Raw genomic sequence first — 23,250 nt, 5'->3', positions numbered from 1 at the left:
CAGTGTTTGATTTGGTTACATTAATAAACATAACATGACAATTCCTAAATGGAGAAAGGATCATGACGAGTGGTTGTGTCAGGAGGTATGCATTATTAGCATGTCAGGTATCTGCTTTTATCTACTTCAATGGATGCACTAATTGCTGGAGAAGAATGAGAAGTCTTAAGGAAAAACCATGACATCTGAGGTGTCATCTACTGGCTGGGGACCCTGGTACAAAAGCCTATAGTGGTGACCCCCCCCCTGGTATCTCAGCTCCCCCATGCTCTCTCCTAATGGTATTCCCCTGGCCTAATCCTCTCCCCACTTACTTGAATGGGTGGGCAGTGGAATGTAGAGGGCGGCAGCAGCTTGTCCACTTTCTCACCCTTGGAGGGTGGGAGAAGGAGGTGCTGCCATATTACTATTACTTATATACTACTTTCCAACAACAACATGTTTTCAAAGTGGTTCACATAGAAAAATTATAAGAAAATGGTTTCCTGTCCCCGAAAGAGCTCACAGTCTAACAAATCCCATGTTTGCTAGGGAGAAGAAGGTGCTGCTGGATCTTTTGGCAGTAGCTCCCTCCTATTCCCCTTGGAGAATGGGTCTTGTTTCTCTGCATTTCTGCAGGGGACTATAGGACTCACAACTGAGCTTTCAGGGTAGTTGGTATCTTGACCCCTACTATGAACTGTGACCTGAATGTTGAGAAAAGCACTGAGATTGGGCCCAGGCCCTAGCACCAGGACTAAGGTCAACAACCAAAACCCTCTGCCTTTACTTATCAAACTAGAGATGGTGAACCTCAAAGTGGAATCCACCAAGGTCCTGGTATCATCACCCCAGGACTTCAAACTCCTCAGAGGCCATACAGCAATGCAAACAATGACCCAAGAAATAGCAGAAAGATTACAAAGTGCTAGGCTCTGAACCAGGGGGCTAGCCTTGCACGGGGAGTCAATGGCTGCCTTTGGACATCTCACTGAATTGGAGGCAAACTCACCTCCAATTCACCCCCGTGATTTCTGAATTATCAGAACCACGGTTCCTGGACTCAACCGCGGTTCTGATTTTGGCCCCAAACCTAGGAATGAACTCTGGATTTGTAGTGAGTTCCACTCACCCAACCAAGGGTACATTCCTGCTGCCTTTACATCCAGATTGGGATTGTTGCCCAAAATGGAGATAAGGGAGGAGGCTCTTCCCACTGGCTTCCCTCCCATTGGCTGGCACGGGCTGTCCTTCCAGGATTGGAGGAAGCCTGTGCAGACAATCCCGCCCTTTTGCCAGCTCCCAGACTTGAGAATGTAATCATTTGGGAGTGCAGGGGTGGGGGGTGGGATGGAGGCAAGCCACATGTCCAACTCCAAACCGGGTGTGTCCAATGGGGGACCCAGGGTTCAGTTAGAACCAGCTCTCCTTGGAACACTTTGTCTGTTCCCTGTGCTCTGTCCATGGTTCTGAAAGGCCTGTCCAACTATTCTTCTTGTCAAGGATCTTGATCTTGTATTGGAGAATGTCTGTCTTGATTCTTTTAAAGGAATCTCTTGAAGAAATTTATGACATTAAAGAAGCTGTATGTACCAAAATTCCCTCTTCTGCATAACCATTAAAAGTACAGGAGCCTTCTGTGCCTTGTATACATCGTATACATTGTATACATTGAAACTTGTATACATTGAAACTTGTCTTCATTCAGTACTCAGTCTCCTACATGTCCTCTAGTTATGCTCTGGCAAGAAAGGCTAGAGCAGAGCTGAGTCTTAGGTTAGCAGTGCCAATGGACGGAGTTATGTATCCAAGTCCCTAGTTCACTATAATCCCTGTTCCCTTTCCCAGTGCCTAGGTGGGAACTTCCCTGGATTTGGAGATTATTACCCATATGGGCCCTGACTTGTACTTAGTACATACCACATATAATCTTTGTGGTTTACTTTACTAGACAGCTTGTAAGACAGCAAGAGAAAGATATTTAGCTACTATCCAATGGTCCATATTTAATTAGGTGTTTAGTCCAGTGCTCAAAACCACCAAAATGTGTTCACAGAGCAGGGAAAGAGCGGGCTTCCCTTGCAGTAATCATTTCTTCCCTCACTTACCTGTGTGTTCTTCCACTGCCTGTACAGCTGCAAAGTGGAAGTTCCCAGTTTGTCTGTCTCCAAAACCCTTAATAGTGCACCTGTGGGGAATCTGAACTAGGATTGTCAAGCTTTCATTTTTCACCTTGCCTTTATCAGCAGTTTGATCTGCAAAAAATTGTAGGTGGTGCTTTTTCCAGCATGGACACAAGCCTTCTCTGGTCTCTTTTATTAATTGTGTTGATTGTCATTGCTGCCTGCCGAGGTAACAGCATTCACCATATGCTCAGAGGCGCATGTTATCAATTTATTCTTAAATATTGTTGTAACACTAGTTCCTAGCTTTTGCTATTATCACCAGCAGGTAGTGGATTGGGGCATGGAGATCTACCCAAATTAGGTTTCCATAGTTATGATTTTGTAGGCCAGTACAATATCACTGATGAGACATCAGGTCTCATGCCTCAGTGGTGTGAACATTATTGGCAATTGAAATTTCCTCACTTTTTGGAGCTCATCTGGAGCTGTCACACCCATAACTGTCCCTGTAAACCTGGCTGCACAACTTCAGCCCTATTGCAGACGGATCATGCCCAACCATAGGGCCAAGGGTAATAGCCCTATGTAAACCTTGGATGTAAACCAAGGGGTCCCCCCCCCATTTATCTTAATTGAATAAGTATTAGCAGCAGTCATGGATATTCCTCTAGTATATGTGCAGCTTGATCCTAAGCATAGTTGGAGGTTAGGTCCCACTGGGTTCTTCAGTCAAGTAAGGATGCATTGGATTTCCCCCTAATGTGTGCAGTAAAAGTATGGTTCTATTTTTACTAAAGAGAGAACACGTCTGTGCTGTAAATAGATATGCTTGAATTTATGCAAGCACACTGGTAAAAAGTAAAATCCTTACTTCTCTTTACCCACAGGGGCATTAAATAGCTGGGGAGCTCAGGAGAAAGAGAGAGAGAAAAGCAACAGCATTTCCTTGCAGCCTAAAATGAGATTAGGAGTCCTGTTGACAGCAGAACTACATATTGTCTTCTCACCTGGTCTTATATTCCAGCTGTGAAACAGAAGTGGAAGGTCAACACAGCAGCAGTGCACTGTAGTTTGGTAAACTGAACTGTTATTCTGAAATCATTCAGAACCAAGCTTCAGATTTGATCAGAATAATTAGTTTGCACATGCACTTCTGCTTTTGTGGAATATACTTTTATATTAAAGCAATGCAGATTCAAAGCTTCATAAGAAAGCACACTAATAACCTGTGCAAGTTCTGTTGTTGTTGTTGTTGTTGTTGTTGTTGCTGCTTATTATTATTATTATTATTATTATTATTATTATTATTATTATTATTATTATTTGTGGTGACAGATTTTAGCCTACCCCATGGAATGTTGTCACTGATAGGGAGTAACAAAGCTGATATGGGTCAAGGAAAAGTAGAGAAAGAGCTGGAGTGAATGGAAAGTGGGGGAATCTGGCATGGGTAAAGGAGGGAGGGGAGGGGAAATGAGTGTTGTGGAAGTGAAAGAGTTACAAGGATCTAGTACAGAATGGGGGAAAGAGAGAGAGGAAAGAAGATAGTAAGGAAAGGGGGAAGAAATGAGAAAGGAGCTAGTCTGTGGGAGCCAAAGCAGCCACTAGGGAAAAGGATCTAGAACGTATCTGTCTCAAATGCAAAAAACCCATCCATCAAACTGACCAGTAAAACTATAATACTAGTTCTTGTGTGCCACTACCCTCATCTCAGTATAATTCCAGCCACTGGACCTTGATGAGGCTTTGGGGGTAAGAGTTCCATAAGTCTCCAACACCATCAAGGATGTGTTTCCGCATTTCTTAAAGCCTGTAAGCATGTTCCAAAAAAGCATGTAATGCACTCTCCCTGGGTTTGTAACAATTCGGAATTGCAATATGAGGGACTACCTTATTGAATACCCCCATGTCAGCAATTCCATGCCTGTGAAAAAGTAGAATGTCAAGTAGTATGTTTTACCTCGCCTTCTCATGGGTGTGTGACTTAATTTCTATGAGCAGGGAGAGCTTTTTGTCTGTGGAGTTGGACCGCTGGTTCATCTAACTCAGGATTTTCTCCATCAGGGGTTCCCAACCTGTGGTACTCCAGATGTTGCTGAAATACAACTCCCATAAAAATGTTTTAATAAAAATAAATAAATAAAATAATACCATAAGAACAGGCCTTCTGAATCAGGCCCAAGGCCCATTTAGTCCATCATCCTATTTCACATAGAGGCCCACCAGATGCCGCTGGGAAGCTCACAGGCAGAACCTGAGGGCGTGCCCTCTCTCCTGCTGTTACTCCCCTGCAACTGGTATTTAGAGGCATCCTGCCTCTGAGGCTGGAGGTGGCCTATAGCCCTCCAGTAGCTGTTGATAGACCTCTCCTCCGTGAAGTTGTCCAAACCCCTCTTAAAACCATCCAGGTTGTTGGTTGTCACCACATCTTGTGGCAGAGAATTCCATAAGTTGTGTGAAAAAGTACCTCCGTTTGCTGGTCCTAAATTTCTTGGCAATCACTTTCATGGGATGACCCCTGGTTCTAGTGTTATGCGAGAGGGAGAAACATTTATCTCTCTCAACTTTCTCCACACTATACATGATTTTATAGACTTCTGTCATGTCTCCCCACAGTCATCTTTTTTCTGAACTAAAAAGCATTGAGTGTTGTAGCCTTGCCTCATAAGGAAGATGCTCTAGGCCCCTGATCATCCTAGTTGTCCTCTTCTGCACGTTTTCCAGTTTTGCAATGTCCTTCTTTGGTCATGGTGACCAGAATTGTACTCCAAGTACGGCCGCACCATAGTTTCGTATAAGGGCATTATAATATTAGCAGTTTTATTTTCAATCCCCTTCCTAAGGATCCCTAACATGGAAAAGGCCTTTTTCACAGCTGCCGCACATTGAGTTGACAATTTCAACAAGCTGTCTACCAAGACCCCAGGATCCCTCTCCTGGTCAGTCACTGACAGCTCAAATCCGATCAGCGTATATGTGACATTGGGGGTTTTTGCCCCAATATGCATCACTTTACACTTGCCAACATTGAACCTGATTTGCCATTTTGTTGCCCACTCCCCAAATGTAGAGAGATTCTTTTGGAGCTCCTCACAATGCCTTTTGGATTTCACTACCCTAAATAGTTTGATGTAATCTGCAAATTTGTCCACCTCACTGCTTACCCCAACTTCTATATCATTTAGGAATAAATTGAAAAGCACTTGTCCCAGTGCAGATTCCTGGGGCCCCCACTTCTTATTTCCCTCCATTGTGAAAACTGCCCATTTATTCCTACCCTCTGTTTCCTGTCCTTCAACCAGTTACCAATCCACACATGTACTTGTCCCCTTATTCCTTGACTGCTATGTTTTCTCAAGTGTCTTTAATGAGGAACTTTGTCGAAAGCTTTTTGAAAGTTCAGGTATACTATGTCAACTGGGTCCCCTTTATCCACACCCCTGTTGACACTCTCAAAAAATTTACCTTTGCAGAAGCCATGCTGAGTCTTCCCCAGCAGGGTCTGTTCTTCTATGTGCTTTATGATTGTATCCTTGAGAATGATAGGAGTTTTAGTTCAGCAATATATGGAGTACCACAGGTTGGGAACCCCTGGTCTACACTAATTGCAGCTCTCTAGGGTTTCAGTCCTGGCATTTCCATGCCCTGCATACAGCATTGCAATGCCAGGGGTTGAAACTGAGGTTTTCTACATGCAAAGCATGCAGTGCTTAGTGCTCTGCGATTGAGCTTCATCTCAGTCCCCAAGGTATGCTTACTTGGAAGCATGTCCCACTGAATTTAATCGTATTTGGTTTCTGATCAGTATGCTTAGGATTGCAGCCTGCATTTCAGATTTGAAACACAGATTCTATACTGATGACAAAACCATGGTATCACTATTCATCTTGTTACTTGTAGTTCAACTCTTGTAACTCCAGTTCACATCATACACAATTGTTACATTATTTATGTATTTATATTTTGAAAGGTATAATCCTGCAAACCATAATTCTGAAGAATTTTTAAGAAAAACAGATGGCTTACAGGAGGTCCCTGGCTTGCGATGACCCTATTCTTAGGGTAAAGTCTAGTAATCTCTATAAGATAGTTTTCATTCTAACTATTTGCCCTTTGTTTTCCACCAAGTGCCTTGTGATCTTTTGTCTGGTCTCTCTGGTGTTAAAACTGGGGAAACCACTTCAATCATACATGTTCAGCATGAACAGTCATCCTCGGAAAAGGTCAGTGCTTTAATACCCAACTCCCACAACAGGAAATTTTAATTGCATGGGCAGCCATTTCCCCCTCCCTCACAAATCCTCCCCCCCCCCCCGCCATACATCTCTTCACTGGTTTACAATGCATTCTTTGAACAGTAGGTTTCATCTCTTCCTTTCTTTATAGTCACCTTGGAAGTTTGTATTCATATATGTTATCAACCACAAGGAGAATTAGAACACGGTCAATATGTGTCCCCTATGCTGCAATGCTTAGGAAAAAAGCAGGTTAAAAATGATGCCAATCATCTTCATAGAAGAAATATACAAGTTATTATATCCTTTATCTGCACAGAATACAAGTGACTAATATTTTGACATTGCTGAAAAGAAGACAAGTAATGCGAATGCATTTATCATATCAAACATGAATGCAGGACTCTAGAAATCATACAATTCAACAGGGCCGTGTCTATATATACCCTTCTATTCTGCATATCAACTCTGTGAAGGCTGTTTGCTTAGATACCCTCCTTACACTCTCTGGAATTTAAAACCATCCAAGAGCTTCAATCCACAGCAGGTCATCAGACTATTAAAACCTTAATCCTAGTGAAGCCTAACATATAAATTAAAAAAACTTATCCCTCTGGTTGACTTTCACTGTGCTAGTATCACATGGAACATCAAACCACTTCCAACCAGTAGTTTTATCCACAATATAGATTTTGCCTGCAAATCATCTTATGCTTATTCACTGTTACAATATCAGGAATATGCTAAACAGTTCATTTCCATGTGTGGGTGCCCCACCTGAGGGGCGAAGAGATTGGTGGGGAGCGACTGATTAGCATAGTTCATTGTACATGGTTTATGGTGGGCAGGAGAAAAGTGAGTAAATCAACCTATATTGGAATGAGTTTGGGAAGGTCTGGCTTTAGTGAAGCTCACAGACATTTGCAAACCAGCATCTTTTCTGATCCTGTGTGTGTGTGTGTGTGTGTGTGTGTGTGTGTGTGTATGTATTTGACTTCAGAGCATAAATCCAGCTTTGTCTGAACTCATAACTACTACTAATTTGGAGCAATAAGTACTGGATTAATAAGCAATCATTTTGTTTTACAATGATTTGCCTCTTTCCATTTCTTATGTGGGTAACAAAAGAATGATTATTTATATTTCTTTTTAACTTTCATTGTCATCTGAACTTGAGGATGGTATGAGAATCTGTAAAAAGAGAGAGCAATTAATATGAACTATATCCTGGGCTAGAAAGTTTGTCAAGATATCGAACGGTAGGACAGTGTCCAGAAATGTCTGAGTATGTACATTATTATTTATCTGGCATTTTCTTGTATCAAAGCTATAGCTCCTTGTTATCTCTGCACCAAACAGCCTTAGAATGTGGCCTGCATTACTGCACCAACACCACCCTATTATGTGAGTGAAGCAGCCAGAGCTGGAACTGTTGCATGGCTTAAGACAGTTCTCACAGCGAAATTCCCCTTTTCAGTGTCCCTTATAAAGCTTTGTCCATTGGCCACACTGGAAGCCTAGTTCCTGTAGGTCACCTCCATCATGCTTACTCTGCTCTATTCACAACTGAACCCAGCCCTTTGTCTTTCTCCATGATGCCCTGAGGCAAACCACCCATTGACTCTCCAGTTATTCACTTAAGTTACCAGGATGTGTCTCCAGCCACCCATACTTGGGCCTCCGTTTGTGTTCTATTTAATCCTCTTTGTCCTGCTATATTTTAATATTTTTCATATTTTTTATCTTGTTCTATTTATACTTCTTCAAATCACTGCATCATCTGTTCCCTATATCAGTATCTGTTATTGGCTGAGTCCATTCTTGTAGTTCCCAGCTCCTTTAAATCCTTCCTATAATACATAAACTTCATTATTCAGAAAGCTTCTTACCAAGAGTGCAGAGCAAATGCAGATCTCCAACCATTTTGAATTGCTCCCCAAATTGTTCCCTATTTCAGTGGTGGCATTTATTGCTTTTCCAAACCAGCTGAGGTTATCTAAAGCTGAAATACACTCCATATAATTTTGTATTTACATAGCAAGCCCCGGTCACTGTTACTATGTCTTCTACAATAATTAGCAATGCTGAGTTCCATTTATTGGAGAAATTGTGGGTTGCTGCAATGACATTTCAACTGTGATAAAACAGCAGGTGGGCTCTAAAGCCTCAAACCTCATTCCTGCTAAGGTACTTCTATTATGTTGTTGCATATTGAGAAAAAAGTTAGAGAGGACCTTCTAATCCCATGGAATCTCTCTCTCTCTACACACACACACACACACACACACCCCTAGGTCTACATTTTAACAGATAGTTGTTGTGGGTGGCTTTGTAATTATATGTTTGTTATAACAGGCGGCAACTTGTTTAGGTGAATGCTACTCACAGCCTGTATGGCCTGTCTTTAGTAGCAGTAAAATATTTTCGCTATTATTGAATGCTACGTATCTAATTGGTGACAGGCATTGTGCTCAAATTAATGCTTAGCTCCAGTTATAATATAATTATGTCTTAACAGTGGAAAATTCTAATTAAGATGATCTGTTTGCAAGGAAAAGTTTACTATATCACTGAATCTATTTATCAGGGGTGAGTAGTTTCCCCACTGATCAGAGCCTGAATTATGAGGAAACCATCACAGATGCATGCTGCATTGGGCAAAGAACACATGCACGCATTTAAATCATGTATATCTTTCTTTTAACTGATGTAATTGTGAAATATGTTCTTTTTGCATTCATAATTAGGGGGTGGAACAGATGGTGAAGGCTTAGTTTAAAATAATCTGTCTTTAAAATAGCCTAGTCTACTGGTAATTCTTCATTCTAACTGGAGTTTAGGTCAGAGTAACAGGATTTTTTCGTAGTGTTGGCATACAGTGGAAAGAATTAGGGGCTGCATGGATCATGTGTGACATATGAGGATATTCCCCAGAAGGACACTGTCATAAAATGTGAAGATATGAAATGTTAGTGTAATGTGGATGTATTTTTTTAAAAAATAGCAAGAACAAAAGGGCAAATCGACCCTCTTAGCACAGCACAATAAACACGGAGGCCCTGGTACTGGCATTCTTATAACTGCACTGAGTTGCCCACACACAGTGTTGCCCTTTAAGCACACTGCTGAACATGTGGTCAGTGTGTTCAGCTTTCACATCTTCAGTAGCTTGCTGATATGGCTGGAATTGGAACATGCTCCAAAGAAGATTGACATCAAGCGGAAAGAATCCAAGTGCCCAAAAGCCAATAGCTGACATGCCATGCAGCGTACTGTGGCCTGATCTGCACCGTCCGTGCTGCTGCAAGCATCTAAAACAATGCCGTTGCTCAAGACCACTCATGCACTAATCCGTACAATTGCATAGTCATTCAACGTGATGCTATGACCATTGGAAATAATGGTCATAGTGGCATGTAAGCACAATTTTACACTTTTACGGATTAGCACTAGAGTGCTTCTGCAATAGTACTGGCTTTGTTTTAGATGCCTGCAAGCACATGGGTGGTGCCCATGAAACTCTATGTGGTATGTCAGCCACCAACAGTGGAGCTTGACGGCTGCTAGTTGAGCTGCTGAAGAGGGCAGCATTTCTAGGATCACTTTTAGAAAATATTAGAGGATCCTAAGTTTTACCACAAATGTTACATGGTTCATCAGCACTGTCAGGGATTTCTCATCCCTATCCCAGTGATCTATCTATCTATCTATCTATCTATCTATCTATCTATCTAATTTATATTAAACAGGCAGCACAGACGAGGCTCCCAGGCAATCATACATCCACGTGTTGTCCAGACATAGGCTTGAGTAGCTGAATTTTGCTGCATCATATGCTCTTAGATTAGGGTGGCCAACCAGGGACTTTTATAGAGGACATGCAACTATTTCAGGAATCAAATGACTTTTTTTGCATTAGGAGGAATAGAGGCTATTTTAGGACCAAACAACCTTTTTTGCATGTGCGGTGGTGTCTTAAGTTCTGGGAAGCAGCTGAAACATTTTGTTCGCTCAGAACACTTTGCTCCCATGAGCAGCTTCTCTGCCTCTGTCTCCTTCCCTTTCCGACTGACCTTCCATCCGCTGGGGAACCTGGAGGGAGGTTCTGCTTCAGTAGCAGGTTGCAGAGCCACGTGATGCAGGACCACGGATAGGTGGTCCTGGCGGGTGCTGCTTACTTCCTTCATGTGGTGGCGGCAATGAGAAGTTAGCAGTTGGCTAACTAACTTTACTCAATTAGCAGCTACTGCTGCTAACTGAGTAAAAAAGCACCTTTTAAATTGGTGAATCTCTTCTGTTTATCATGGGAAGAGCAACTGGCCTAGCACAGCATTTCTTCAGTGGCTGATGATGGTGTGAGTTTGCATTTCTTTTTAGCATGTGAGCCCTTTGGAGGCAGGGGAGCATCTTATTATTTATCTTTTTATGAAAAAAACTGTGAAACCTTCTGTGGAAAAGCTGTATATAAATGTATGTAGTCACAGAGAAGAGCAAGCGAGTGGGAGACCATGCATGCAGCATTGTGCCAGCATGCAAACAGGCTGGCTCAGCAGATTGCTGGCTGCCCTGCCTCGAGCCAAGAGGTGAAGCTGCTGGCCTAGCTGAGAAGAGCAGGCTGGGAGAACCGTGGGGGAAGAGGATATAGAGGACTGTGTTTATGCTAAACCTACACAGGAGATAATTTTACGTTTAAGAAGCAGGGGCCTTGAGAGCTCTGCACCTAGACAGCAGACTGAGCAGACATTCAGCTCACCCGGTCATCAGCTTCACAGTGGTGAGCTGTATTTATTCTCAAATTATCCAATTTATATCAAGATATGCATATATAATACCAATAAACATATGCAAATTTTGTGCAAAGTGGAGATGTTTGGGAGACCTTTTTGATGAAAGGTGTCCTCTATTTTCCACTTTTTTGGTGATAGATATCGACTTTATCCTATCTTAGACTTAGATACCCATTTGCATTACAAAACCCTGAGGAAGAAGAGGAGGCAGCGGCATTCCTTACACTTTTAGAAAGGGTGAAGTTACTTTCCTACCTTCAAGACTGAGAGTCCCTTTCTTTGACAGTATAGCAGGATATGGGGGGTATAGATGAGACATTTTGGCTGACTGTTTATCCGTTACTTGTCTTTCTGTTCAAGTTGTTCAAGGTGACATACTTAAGGAACAAGGAAAACTCATATCAAAAACTGAATAAATAAAAACGCTAAAACCAATAGAAACTCTATTAGAGAGCAACAAGCACAATCAACAGTGCTTTACCCATTTGCCTTGCACATTATTCTAATACACATAATATAAATTCTAATTGCTAGCATCATTATTTAGATATGCCACAGCTTCTCTTTACATCTGAGAATAATTTGCCTCCTGTCGACCATATAGACTTACTGAGATCTGACAAGGAAAATCTCCCATCATTGCTGTCTGACTAGCTTAGAGCTGTTTTCAGGAATAAGAACCGTCTCTGTTAATCAGATACTTACATGCCTTTTAAGCGTTTATTTTAGTGTTTTTTCTAAGATTTTGTTCTCAAACTGCTTTGGGGAAAAAAACCATATAGATTTCAGCATGGTATTATGATAAATCTTCTTGAGGAGGGGCACGCATTAACATTTGTGTCGGTACTTTTTCATCTTAATCCAACCTTGTTTAATAATCAGAAAATTCTACATAGTGGGTAAGAAGATGTAATTAACTCTTTGACCCCAGAATCTTAATTGGCGCCTGTTGAAAACAGTGGGGCAGTTAAAAAAAAAGCAGCCTGTGGTGACTGAAACAGCATAATACATAATGGTTTTTTCAAATCAAAATAAGAAAGTGCAGGGGAAACTCAGCTTTAATCACATTTTGTACATAGCCAGTAGGTGGAAGGGATTGGAAAACAGGACTTCCCCCCACCCCCACCATTTAGATCAGCAGTGTTCAGACTTTACCAATGTCAAGTCTACATTGTCAGCTTCTAGAAAGTCTTACTGGAGAGTACAGCTCCACACCTTTGTTGCAAAGGGTAGTGTTAACATTATACATAACCAAACTATAATTTACATCTTGATGAGGCTGACTCATAATAATGTAGTTTCTGCTGCTGTTAGAAGTGGAAACGGTCATATAACAAACTGAATAGTTGGTGGGGTTTTTTTTTAAAGTAGTGGTCTATAGTTTGCCCTCTTTTTGACAGGCTACAGTATAAAATCAGCTTATAGAATCATCTTAACAAGCAGAAGGTTACCGGTTTGAATCCCTACTGGTATGTTTCCCAGACTATGGGAAACACCTATATCAGGCAGCAGTGATATAAGAAGATACTGAAAGGCATCGTCTCATACTGCGTGAGAGGAGGCAGTGGTAAACTCCTCCTATATTCTACCAAAGAAAACCACAGGGCTCTGTAGGCCCAGGAGTCGAAATCGACTTTACCTTTACCAGTATAAAAAACAGTGAATTTCTGTACTGAGCTATGCCATCTGAGAAATCTCATTGATGAGAAGGGTCCATTGTAAATATATTCAAAAATATAATCCCAGCACAACTGTTACTTATCTTTATTGGTGGCATTTGCTAGCCATTTGCTCCCCCCGCCCCCAACGCCTGTCTATTCATTAAATAAATTGAACAAAAAATAAATATGAAGATTGCAGTTACTCTCAATTTTTTAAAAAATTCATTAACTATTCTTGTTGGAAATCTGAATGCTGCTTTGGTGTGTAAAAGAAACAGACATTGGCTGACATCCTGACTAAAAAAGTATTCATGGAAGGACATCATGCTTGCACAGCATGCTGATGCAAGCAAGTTCCACTACATCAGGAGCCTTTGTTGCAAACCAGTATTACACTTCTGCAACGGACCCAGTGCAAGCTGAAGCAGTGTGTTCTTGTGCAAGATCCAGCGACTGGACAATGCTCACCAATACCATTGTTGTGAAAGGCACTACTTGTGCGACAATGGTAGTTACACCTTACACCTTCTGCAAGTACCCTGCTTGTACATTTGGTGTCAGTGCAACTTGGTTACGTGAGTCAGGATATCAGCCATTGCTTTCCTGGGAACATTCTAGCCCTCCAGTCAGGAAGGTGGTGCTTGAACCATCTTCCATAAAGAGGAGATTCCCTACTATTTGTGCATGCCTTGGGAGTGGAGTGAGCACCTTTCTGCTCACTTCTCTTCTGATTGTGGTGTTAGCAATAACTCAGAGAACATTCTCCATGGTTCTTCACAGTGAGCTCTAGCTTATTTATGTTTAATTATTTGATTTGTACTCAATTTTATATTTTCAGCCACATTGTCTACACACCTATAGTTCAATGGGTATCATTTTAAACATGCTTTGGTTGTGGGGGTAAAATGATCTCTTCAGATGGGCATGATAGCTGCTTGATTTGCTTCAAGAAGGAACATAAGTCAAGTCTCATGTCTACTAAACTCATGTCTACTAAAGGTTTACCTGGCAGGCTTGTTGTAACTGTTCCTCTAGAGTTCAGGCATGTTTGTGGGAGCAACTGCTGGTAGACACCACTTTGTTTGGTGTCTACCTTCATTTATGACCTTGACCTGCTGCCAATGGTTGGGTTTCTAGGTTCTTTCACAGACACTTTCCATAAATTATTACAAGACTGTGAAGTCCAACAATCTATCAGTTTTAACTAATTCCAACACATTCCTCATGGCTGCTGTGCATCATTTTGTGTTACCTGCACCACCTGTCTCTGCAAATGCTTTTTTCTCAGCCTCAGCTTCCGTGTCTCTGCTTTGACTCCAGCTAATAGATCTGGTGCCTATAGTTCTCTCAGATTCTGTGGCATATTGCATAGGTTGAATAGATCTTAAATTTTCTAGGTCCCAGGACATACTCCTGAGGCCCTAGATTCACTTCAGATGTTTATCTGAAGATGGGCTTATTCATAGAAGGTGAGGTTGAAGACACTGCTCACTTGAAGTCTAGAATGTTCACTTTATTATTTCCCCCAGTCTGACAATGTTTCACTCTGAAGAGGGATTGGTATATGAATCTCTGCATAACCTATATTTTCTTCTATTTCTTGCTGGCACAGAGATGGCTATTGGGAGCCCAGACCATCTTTATTTCTTCTCCCACATTGGCATAGAGATGTCTTTGGGAAGATTGGGGGTCCAACAAACTTAACTGAAACAGTTACTCTCAGTCCTTCTGTGCAGGACTTTTACTTTGTGTGCAGGGATAAATATCTATGAATGTCCTGAGATTCAAATATTATGAGCACGATCATCCTGTTTGGTGGCCTTCTAAAAGATGAATCTCTCTTGACCTTTGGCAGTTGTCTCTAGGACTCCCAGAAACCTAAGTTTTGGCATTATTTGCCTAGGCTACTCCAACATCACCACCACTTGCTACACAACTTGTGGTAATGGTGAGTGCACCATCTTTTCCAGGGCTGACTGCTATTTCTGTACTAATTACAGCAAGGCAGAGGTATTCTAGCTGTGACGCATCAAAAATAGCACATCATAATGTAAGATTTTAGTTTCTCTGCAGGCTCTGATCTACCTCCTTGCCTTTGGAGAGAATTCTTATATAAAAAACTCTCCTTTGACAAAGAGTGATTCTTCACTGCTCAGACAGATTCTAGAGTCATTATAGAAAACTTAACTTGACAGCTTCCTCCCTTGATGTTACACCATAGCTGTCTCAAGTATCAACCATAGTACCAACTGCCTCAGTAGAAAGTTCTTATCTCAGTCTCCAACTGAATAGCATTCTTTCAAAAAAAAAAAACCACTGCTGGTCTTCAGCACTCTAAGACAATCATTTGGGGTAAGACCTGAATCCTCCAGCTCATCTAAGCTGACATCAAGTCCATTCACACAATCATGAAAAAGAGGATAGAAGGCAGTATGCCCAGGGATTTATGGCTGTGTGAATCCAGAGGAATCCTTCCAACCCAGGTCACTCAAATCTGTGTAAACCGGACCCTCTACCCAGCTCTTTAACCAGGTAGGACAAAAAGTAAGCATTATTACGATGATGTTTTGATTGTCAGGGTGCATTTGTCTTTGTTAGCAGCTCTTAAAAAGCAGCAGCCTTTATTGTAATAGAACTCTGTGGCTACAAGGGCTGGCATCTGGGAAAATGCTACTTTGCAAAGCACACCCTATGGTCCTTTGCTTGCAGTGCCTTCAGTAGGGCTGGTCCTGCTTCCTGCCTCTTAGTGGCCAATCAAGGGGACAGCTGATGATGTAATGAGCACTGCTGGTCTCCTGGCAGTGCAATGCACGTTGAGATAGTTCTCAGGGTAGGAGCTTTTTACCCCTGAAAACAACCCCCATATGATCGTGTGAAAGAACTCTTTGTCTTCCACTCCTCTTTTGGTTTAAGTCTCCTGCCTTTTGCTGATATTTGCAAGCATCTTGAACAGGACCTCTCCACGCAAGCCTTGGATATGCCAGTGCAGGTCTTTTTCTTTCTTTTTTTCCACTACCTCTCCATCATCTGGTCTTTAGCCAGAGGTGAAAATTCTTGTCTGGAAAGAGACTGTAGAACAAGTGTAAACATTACACCACCATCTAGAATTCTATTCCTGTACCCTTTCTGTTGTAAAAGATAGGAGGCTTCATCCCATCCTTGATCTTCAAAGTGCCAATTGCTTCATAAAATGGAATACGTTTTAGATGGTCTCTCCAATCTCCTACTTTTGTTAACACTGGAGTTTGGTTTGCTTCAATAGACTTAATAGTCATATACTACTATGGTCGCATTTGCATGTGACACCAAACTGGAGTTGAATGGGGCAGAGACTGGAATTTGTGTATGTCCAAATGCATGAAACTGCAGTTTTGTGGCAAAAGTGACCTACAGTTTCCCTCGCCAAACTCCAATTGGAACCTTTGATTTTTTTAGTGAATTTTGCTGCTCCAGCCTGAGGTTTGAAGGGGGCAATGTGAAGTCTGACTGCAGACGCTGCCATAACTGGAGTTTTGTGCTGTTTCTTGTACCAATATCATAGAGAGGGTGGCCCATATCTGACCAGGAACACATCGGCTCTGTGCCTGCTGCACTTCTTGCTGGCCGTCTCTCCAGGCACGTGCCCCACCCTCTGTCTCTGCACTCAAGCCATTGCCCAGCAATAGGGACACTGCATTGTCCCATCCCAAGCTTCTAAGCCTGTCAAAGGGGAGTCACATGGGGGGGGTTGCCCACTTTCCACAGAGTCTCTTCCCCCCCCTCCCCCGGCAATCAGAACAGAAAGGTGATGGGATGGCAAGATGGACACTATGTGTTTTGGTTTCCAAAAATGAATAGATAAAGAAATATGTTCACAAGCACATGCATATGTTCTTATGTACTCATTTGAAGAACCATCCAGCAGGAGCAGTATTTCCAGTCACAGGACCGATTCCCTTCTATGTAATGATGACGGATGCTGCTCTGGAATGGACCATTCTCTCATGAGAGTGAAAGGCCATGGAAAATGCATGTGGGCCAGAGAGCAGTTGCCGCCCAGTCTGGTTGCTCAACACAAGCAAGTCATGGCGACAGGTACCCTGGTAACACCTTTCCCTGTCATGCCACCTGCTGCAAAGAAACAGTCCTTGCAGTCCCTATGCCAGTCCATTCATCCATTGGCACATATCCATGTTTGTTTTTGCCCTACTTACCTGGGATTGCTGATAATCGGGGCTCTGTGATTCTCCAGGGCAGCTGATCTGCATACGCTGCAACTTCAGTCCAAACCCAACTTGAATGAGAATAAAGATCTATCCCCGGTCCCGGTGTTTCCCCTGTCTGCCCACCCAGGACCACCTGGACATATGGAGCAGCCACTACTCCTTGGGAGTATGAAAGGATTGCCTGGAGAGGAGGGGGTCTTGGTGTACGAGTTATATTGTTTACCAGAGATAACAGGGGGCCCATACAAGTGGAGGACCCTTGATTTGAATGGCCTACCTCATGAGAGCGCAGTCTGAAAGAGGCCTGAAGCTCACTGAACCTCTGGTCCTCTCCAGTAGACGGACTCTCTCATGAGAACTAAGCCCTGGGTGGCAAGCCAACACAAGGACAGGAGTATGCTTGGGTATTCCTGGACTGCTTTGCCCCAGTCTGCCATCATAAGAGCATTCTTTGTCACAGTAGACCAGACTCCATAATCCTTTGCCCTCCCTCATATACCCCTTTCCCTACGAAGTCATCATGATCCCTTCCAGGAGTAACAGAAAAAAAGAGCTGGTCTTGTGGTAGCAAGCATGACTTGTCCCCTTAGCTAAGTAGGGTCCACCCTGGTTGCATATGAATGGGAGACTAGAAGTGTGAGCACTGTAAGATTTTCCCCTCAGGGGATGGAGCTGCTCTAGGAAGTACAGAAGGTTTCCAGTTCCTTCCCTGGGTTCTCCAAGATAGGGCTGAGAGAGATTCTTGTCTGAAACCTTGGAGAAGCCGCTGCCAGTCTGTGAAGACAATACTGAGCTAGATAGACCAATGCTCTGACTCAGTATATGGCAGATTCCTATGTTCCTATGTTGCTATACTCTCATTGCCAGTAATTGTGTATTTGAGGGACTGTTTTGAAGGACTTACTAGGTCAGCAGCGCAATTGCTGCCATGAAAGGGACTTAAATGCCATAAAGGGATTTCCCTCCTGAGGGCGGGTGGTCCTTTCCAAAATTGAACAATTGCACTCAGCACACCCCTGGCGAAGATTGTGGTCAACGGCTGCCACCCTGAAGACGTTCTGATGTCTTGCCCACAGTCTGGTGACACAAGCGCTGTGGAGATTGCTGGGATGCAGCTTTGGCAGACCAGGAAGAGGGAGTGGGCCCCCCTGCCTTGAAACTGGAAGTTGCCAGGCTACCGTTGGACAAACATCTGCAATGCAACTCACAGTTTCAAACATTAAGCTCAGGCCCGTCAACTCACATTTTGCTGTTATGTGCTAATGCGACCTATATCTTTGTCTGACAACAGCAGAGGAAATGTATTTGATTCACAAGAGAACACAATTGCTTCCAATACTTTATTTTATCTTTCAGTCTCTCTGCAGCACTGATAACACTCACAAAATATATGGCAGTAATTGCAGCATGTCTTCTCATAGGGAATATGCACAAACATCTCCACATAGGAATATTCACGTAGACCTCCTCATGGAGCTTATTTCCGATTTTGTATCAAACATGAAATTTTTCGCCACTCATCCTCCCATTGAAGGTCATCTCTGTTTTTTCTTACCATGATATGCCTTTTAAAAGAGCCTTCAAAAATTGTGCTCTACGCTTAAGCCTCTCAATTCGACATGGACTCTTTCTTTTATACAAGAGGCCCTTCTTATCCGCAGATTTGTGGGTCGTGGTTTTGCATATCTGCAGTTGGGTCTTAGAGACTTGGTTTCATTATCCGTGGATAATATAGTAGGTGGTTTTCACCTATCCACCGTTTGGGGTTGGGGAGGAATTTCTGCAGACCTGGAGAGCAAGGTACAGTGCTGTATTCCTCTTATTTCTGCACACACACACACCCCATTCTTTGGCCTTTTTGCGGGGGTCAGGAACCGAGCCCCTGGATTCCCATGGGGTAAAGTTTCTTTATTCATGGTTTCTCTACTCACAGTTGTAGGCAAGAACGGGCTCTGCAGGGAGAGCAGGCTTAGCCTGCTTTCCCAGCAGATGAGCAGGAAGCTCACCCTGCGTGGCCGGATCAGCCGCCCACATGACTACTGGCTCCGTCACAGAGCTGCTAGGGGTGGCAGGGATCAGAGACCGCCCAGCCCCTGGAAGTCCCAGAACACCCCGTGCGAATTTACGAGGCATTCTGGGGAGAACTCCGAGGCCAGGAGGCTTGTTGGAGCCTCTCAGTCAGGGATCTCCTCGTACGTTGCCACAGAGCAGAGCCACACTGGGGCGACTCACGATCGCCAAATCAGGGTCAGTGGAGCGCTTGCTTCACTAACCTCGTTTAAGGGGGGAAACTTAAGCGGGCTAACTGCTGGGAGCCACGCGGCTCCCGTTGGTTCCCACGACCTGAGAATAGTCTCATGGTCTCCTATATTGTCTTAATTTAATGTGCAAGTCACTTGAGGCTATGGTATACGGTGACTTATACTTTTTATCCCTTAAAACCATCTTTGAGTAGCTGTCTTGACTACCAAATATGCGAGTTCTGTGTTTCGTACAGCTAGGTCCCTTTGCCCCCAAACAAAGGTCGTCTTAGGAATTCCCACACGGAATCTCAGGTGGAGTGTAGCTCCTTGAGGTAGCTTGCAGGTGCTTCCCTAACATTGGTAAGCAACTGTTAATTTATTTTAAAGATGCCTCTCGCCTCGCCACCCCACCCCACCCCGGTGCTGCACTCACTAGTCACTACTGCAAGGAACATGGCCAATTCCTCTGTATTCTCATGAGGTGCATCTGTAACAGACCATCCAGGAACAAAACTTTGTGTATGTTCGCCACACATATTTGTTTTCTTCTCTTTGCGTTGCAGCCAGTTTTGTTCTTTAATATATGCATTTGTGCAATGCATCCATTCATTCATACTCATCATCCAATCCAATACATTTTTTCCAAATTGAAAGGGTGTGTGTGTGTCTGCTGGAAGACAGTAATCGTGGTGAGAAGTATTGCCCGATTTCCTACTCCACAAGTCCACAAGGAAAGGGAATAGAACCAAGGGCAACAGGAACCTTGTGTTACTATAGTATATAGTATATGAGAGTAAGGGTTTCAGTTTAAAGGTGCTGCCCATCAAGATTTACTGCTATGCAGTCTGTTGTGTTTTCAGCTGAAAATACAGCGGATTCCATTCCATAGGTCCAGAGGTTCCATTCCATAGGAATGGGACACATTATGAGTTGAATAATCAGGTTTACATGACAGTAGTTCTTAGTGGATTGCTTCCAAAATCTAAAAAAACACTTTGAGTGGGTTCTTAGTTTTGGTCAGATTTAAACCCCACCACTTGAAATTGTTCACCAGTATTCATGATGTCAGTATTCACGATTCCTGTGCTAATTGTCTGGGGGGAAATCATTATAATTTTCAAGATAAACTATTGCGTAGCATAAATATTTTTGTTTGAGTAACATCTTTGCAGATTTACATTTTTATTAATTCATAAATATAAATTGAAGAACTTTTCTTAATGTGGCAACTTTATTGTTTGTTTTCCAATCACTGGCTCCTTCTTTGAGGGAACGCAGACTTTTAAAAAAGAGGGATCCTATGTCCAGCATCAAAGAACAGTGAATACTGGCCAAAACCCCACTCTCACCATCAGCGTGTAAAAAATTAATAAAGCCACAAAGCAATCAAATCATTTTAAAACCTTCTTGATGTTTGAAACAAAATGAAATTACTGAAGATATTGTTTTTTCCCTAAATATATATTGGTTCTGTTCATTTCAGTAAAGAAACAGTGTTGCTGCTGCTGCTTCCCCTTTCTTTTTCTCTGTCTCCCCTTTTCTTTTGTTCTCTATCTTGGTGACAGCCAACAACCTGGATGGCTTTAAGAGGGGTTTGGATAACTTCATGGACGAGAGGTCTATCAATGGCTACTAGTCGGAGGGCTATTGTCCACCAAGCCTCAGAGGCAGGATGCCTCTGAGTACCAGTTTCAGGGGAGTAACAGCAGGAGGGAGGGCATGCCCTCAACTCCTGCCTGCAAACTTCCAGCGGCATCTGGTGGAACACTGTTTAAAACAGGATGCTGGACTAGATAGGCCCTGGGCCTGATCCAGCAGGGCTTTTCTTATTATCCTTGTGAATCTCTAGTTCCCAAGGCTCCTGATGCCCCTAGTAAGGTGAGAAGAGCCCTTAAAACTACTTGGAACACCACCACTGTGTACTCATGCAACTGTGTTCCTGTGTTCAGGAGCCCGAAGAACTACATTTCTCAGGAATCCTGGCACCTGTAATGCTGTAAGAGTCTTGGTACAAGATCATGATGGAGATTGGTGAGAAGAATCTCCATCACAAGTCCCACATTGTTACCTCTGTTGGATACATTTTGGGAAAAGAAAAGGGGTGGCAGATGACAGTTCTAGACTATGGAGGAGATTCAGAAGCTCGCAAGGGGACAGTGCTTAAAAATGTCATTTGAAAGGGCATAAACTTTGGAATGGGCTCAGAAATAAAATAAAATAATGTATTTTTGGGGGGGAGGGATCATTTTTACCAAACCTGTCCTACATCAAGATGTGGGGAAGGTTTCACCAAGTTATGAGTTATGTTCTACCAATTGGAGAATATACTTCATGACAAAATAAAGTACATGTGAATATTTGTCATGTGGGAGGATATGGATATACAATCTTTTTTGTGCTGTGCTGTCTCATTTAGCAATAAGACCTTTTGTTTGTTAATTGAAGATACTTCCAGTGGCTTTTATTAATGTATATATACTCTATAACAATAGCACATATCCTTAAAAAAAAAAAATCTGGAAACCACATCTAAAGGCTTACACCTGCCAGAACATAATTTAAGCATACAAGTTGACATTGAAGGGATTAAATTCACAAGATTTCTATGGTCTCCAAATGTGAACATATTTGACAGTAATCTGTTGATTGGTTTTGTTTGCACTCAGACAAAAAGTGCACTGGTGCATTTGTGAATGAAGTGGTGGCTGTAATCCTCTCTTAATTAGCAAATTACTACAATCCACACTGGTTCTCTTCTCTATTTTTCTGCAAGGAAATGTTTCATTTCTTTGATGAACAAAAATAAATTGTGAAAGAATGGTAATATCTGTTAATTTCTTGTATTCCAATAACAAGAATAGTGTATGTTGCCTGTGCTTTATCTGTTGGTAAAATATATCACTATATAATAAACTTTTCACTTTTCTCCTTACTTTGCAGTCCCTGGATGGATTTGTATTTGCACTAAACCAAGAGGGAAAATTTTTATACATTTCGGAAACAGTCTCTATCTATCTAGGCCTATCCCAAGTAAGTAGAAAATGTAATGGTGTGAGCCATTCCACTCTAGTGCTCATTGTTTCTAAAGCAATAACCTGTTTTGCAGCATTTTGCATGTTATTGAAACTATCATTTAATGGCAGTGTCTCATTCATCCTAAAAATAATTGAAAAGTGAGAGTTAGTGTCGAATGTTCAGATGTAAAATGAAATAAAATCCTGAGCTTGAAAACTTTTTATCCCACAAAGGATCATTATTAATTTATTGAGAACAAATGAAGTTTCTTTTCTCAGTTGTTTTGAACTTTAAACCTCAGTACCTGGTAGGAAAGGGACACACTAATAGTACTTCCCTTGTGTCCTATTACTGGATGTTTATGGAGTACCCTGCATTATCCTGGGAGCTGACACAATGACAGGGAGTCATTTGGAGTCAAGAAATGCTGAAAAAGACCATTAAAATGACTTGCAGAGAGAGTTTCAACAAGGACATATTCTGCAGCTTTCACAAATGTTCCCTAAATCTGCAGAGGACATGTTTATAAAACAGTTTTATTTAATTACTGGAATTTAATTACCAACATTTTTAAAAATCTAAAATTATAGGGAAAGGAGAGAATTACTTGTCATATATCATGAATGGTTCAGCTTTCGGTAGCATTTGCTACCCAATTATACCAGACCCATCCATAGACAGTTTTGGGAACACTTGAAGTCTTTTTGCATGCTGATTTGCAAAGTAGAATATTCTTCCTCTAGTACAGCCATCCTTGAGGAACACAAAAGTTGTGATAATGCTTGAATCTCTTGTTTGGAAAGGGAACTCATATTAAGTGTGTTGGTTGTATGGCCATGATTGTTAGGAGGCATAACTCAGGGCTTGAACTTTTAAGAACTTTGTGATTTGGCTCTGCCTAAACTAAACTGAAAACACTATTCTGAAGTATTGAAAAAGAGTATCTGAGTAGTAGCATAAAAAAGAAAACATATGCATAAAGACAATAGAATAATTGTA

General features: G+C 42.1%; 1 protein-coding gene across 15 annotated transcripts in view; it reads left to right on the top strand.

The window, feature by feature from the left end:
* The window catches only part of NPAS3 (neuronal PAS domain protein 3), a 1,129,936-nt gene that overhangs the window by 745,978 nt on the left and 360,708 nt on the right, over nucleotides 1-23,250 (top strand). For all 15 annotated transcript variants that reach the window (XM_053282868.1, XM_053282867.1, XM_053282866.1 and 12 more), the window contains one exon: nucleotides 22,177-22,266. In XM_053282868.1, coding sequence (XP_053138843.1) covers nucleotides 22,177-22,266 — 90 coding nt within the window. The remainder of the gene's footprint in view (nucleotides 1-22,176; nucleotides 22,267-23,250) is intronic.

This window comes from Hemicordylus capensis, chromosome 1 (genome assembly GCF_027244095.1).
Source record: "Hemicordylus capensis ecotype Gifberg chromosome 1, rHemCap1.1.pri, whole genome shotgun sequence".
Classification (NCBI taxonomy): Eukaryota; Metazoa; Chordata; class Lepidosauria; order Squamata; family Cordylidae; genus Hemicordylus; species Hemicordylus capensis.
This window is presented reverse-complemented; position numbering and strand designations above follow the sequence as displayed.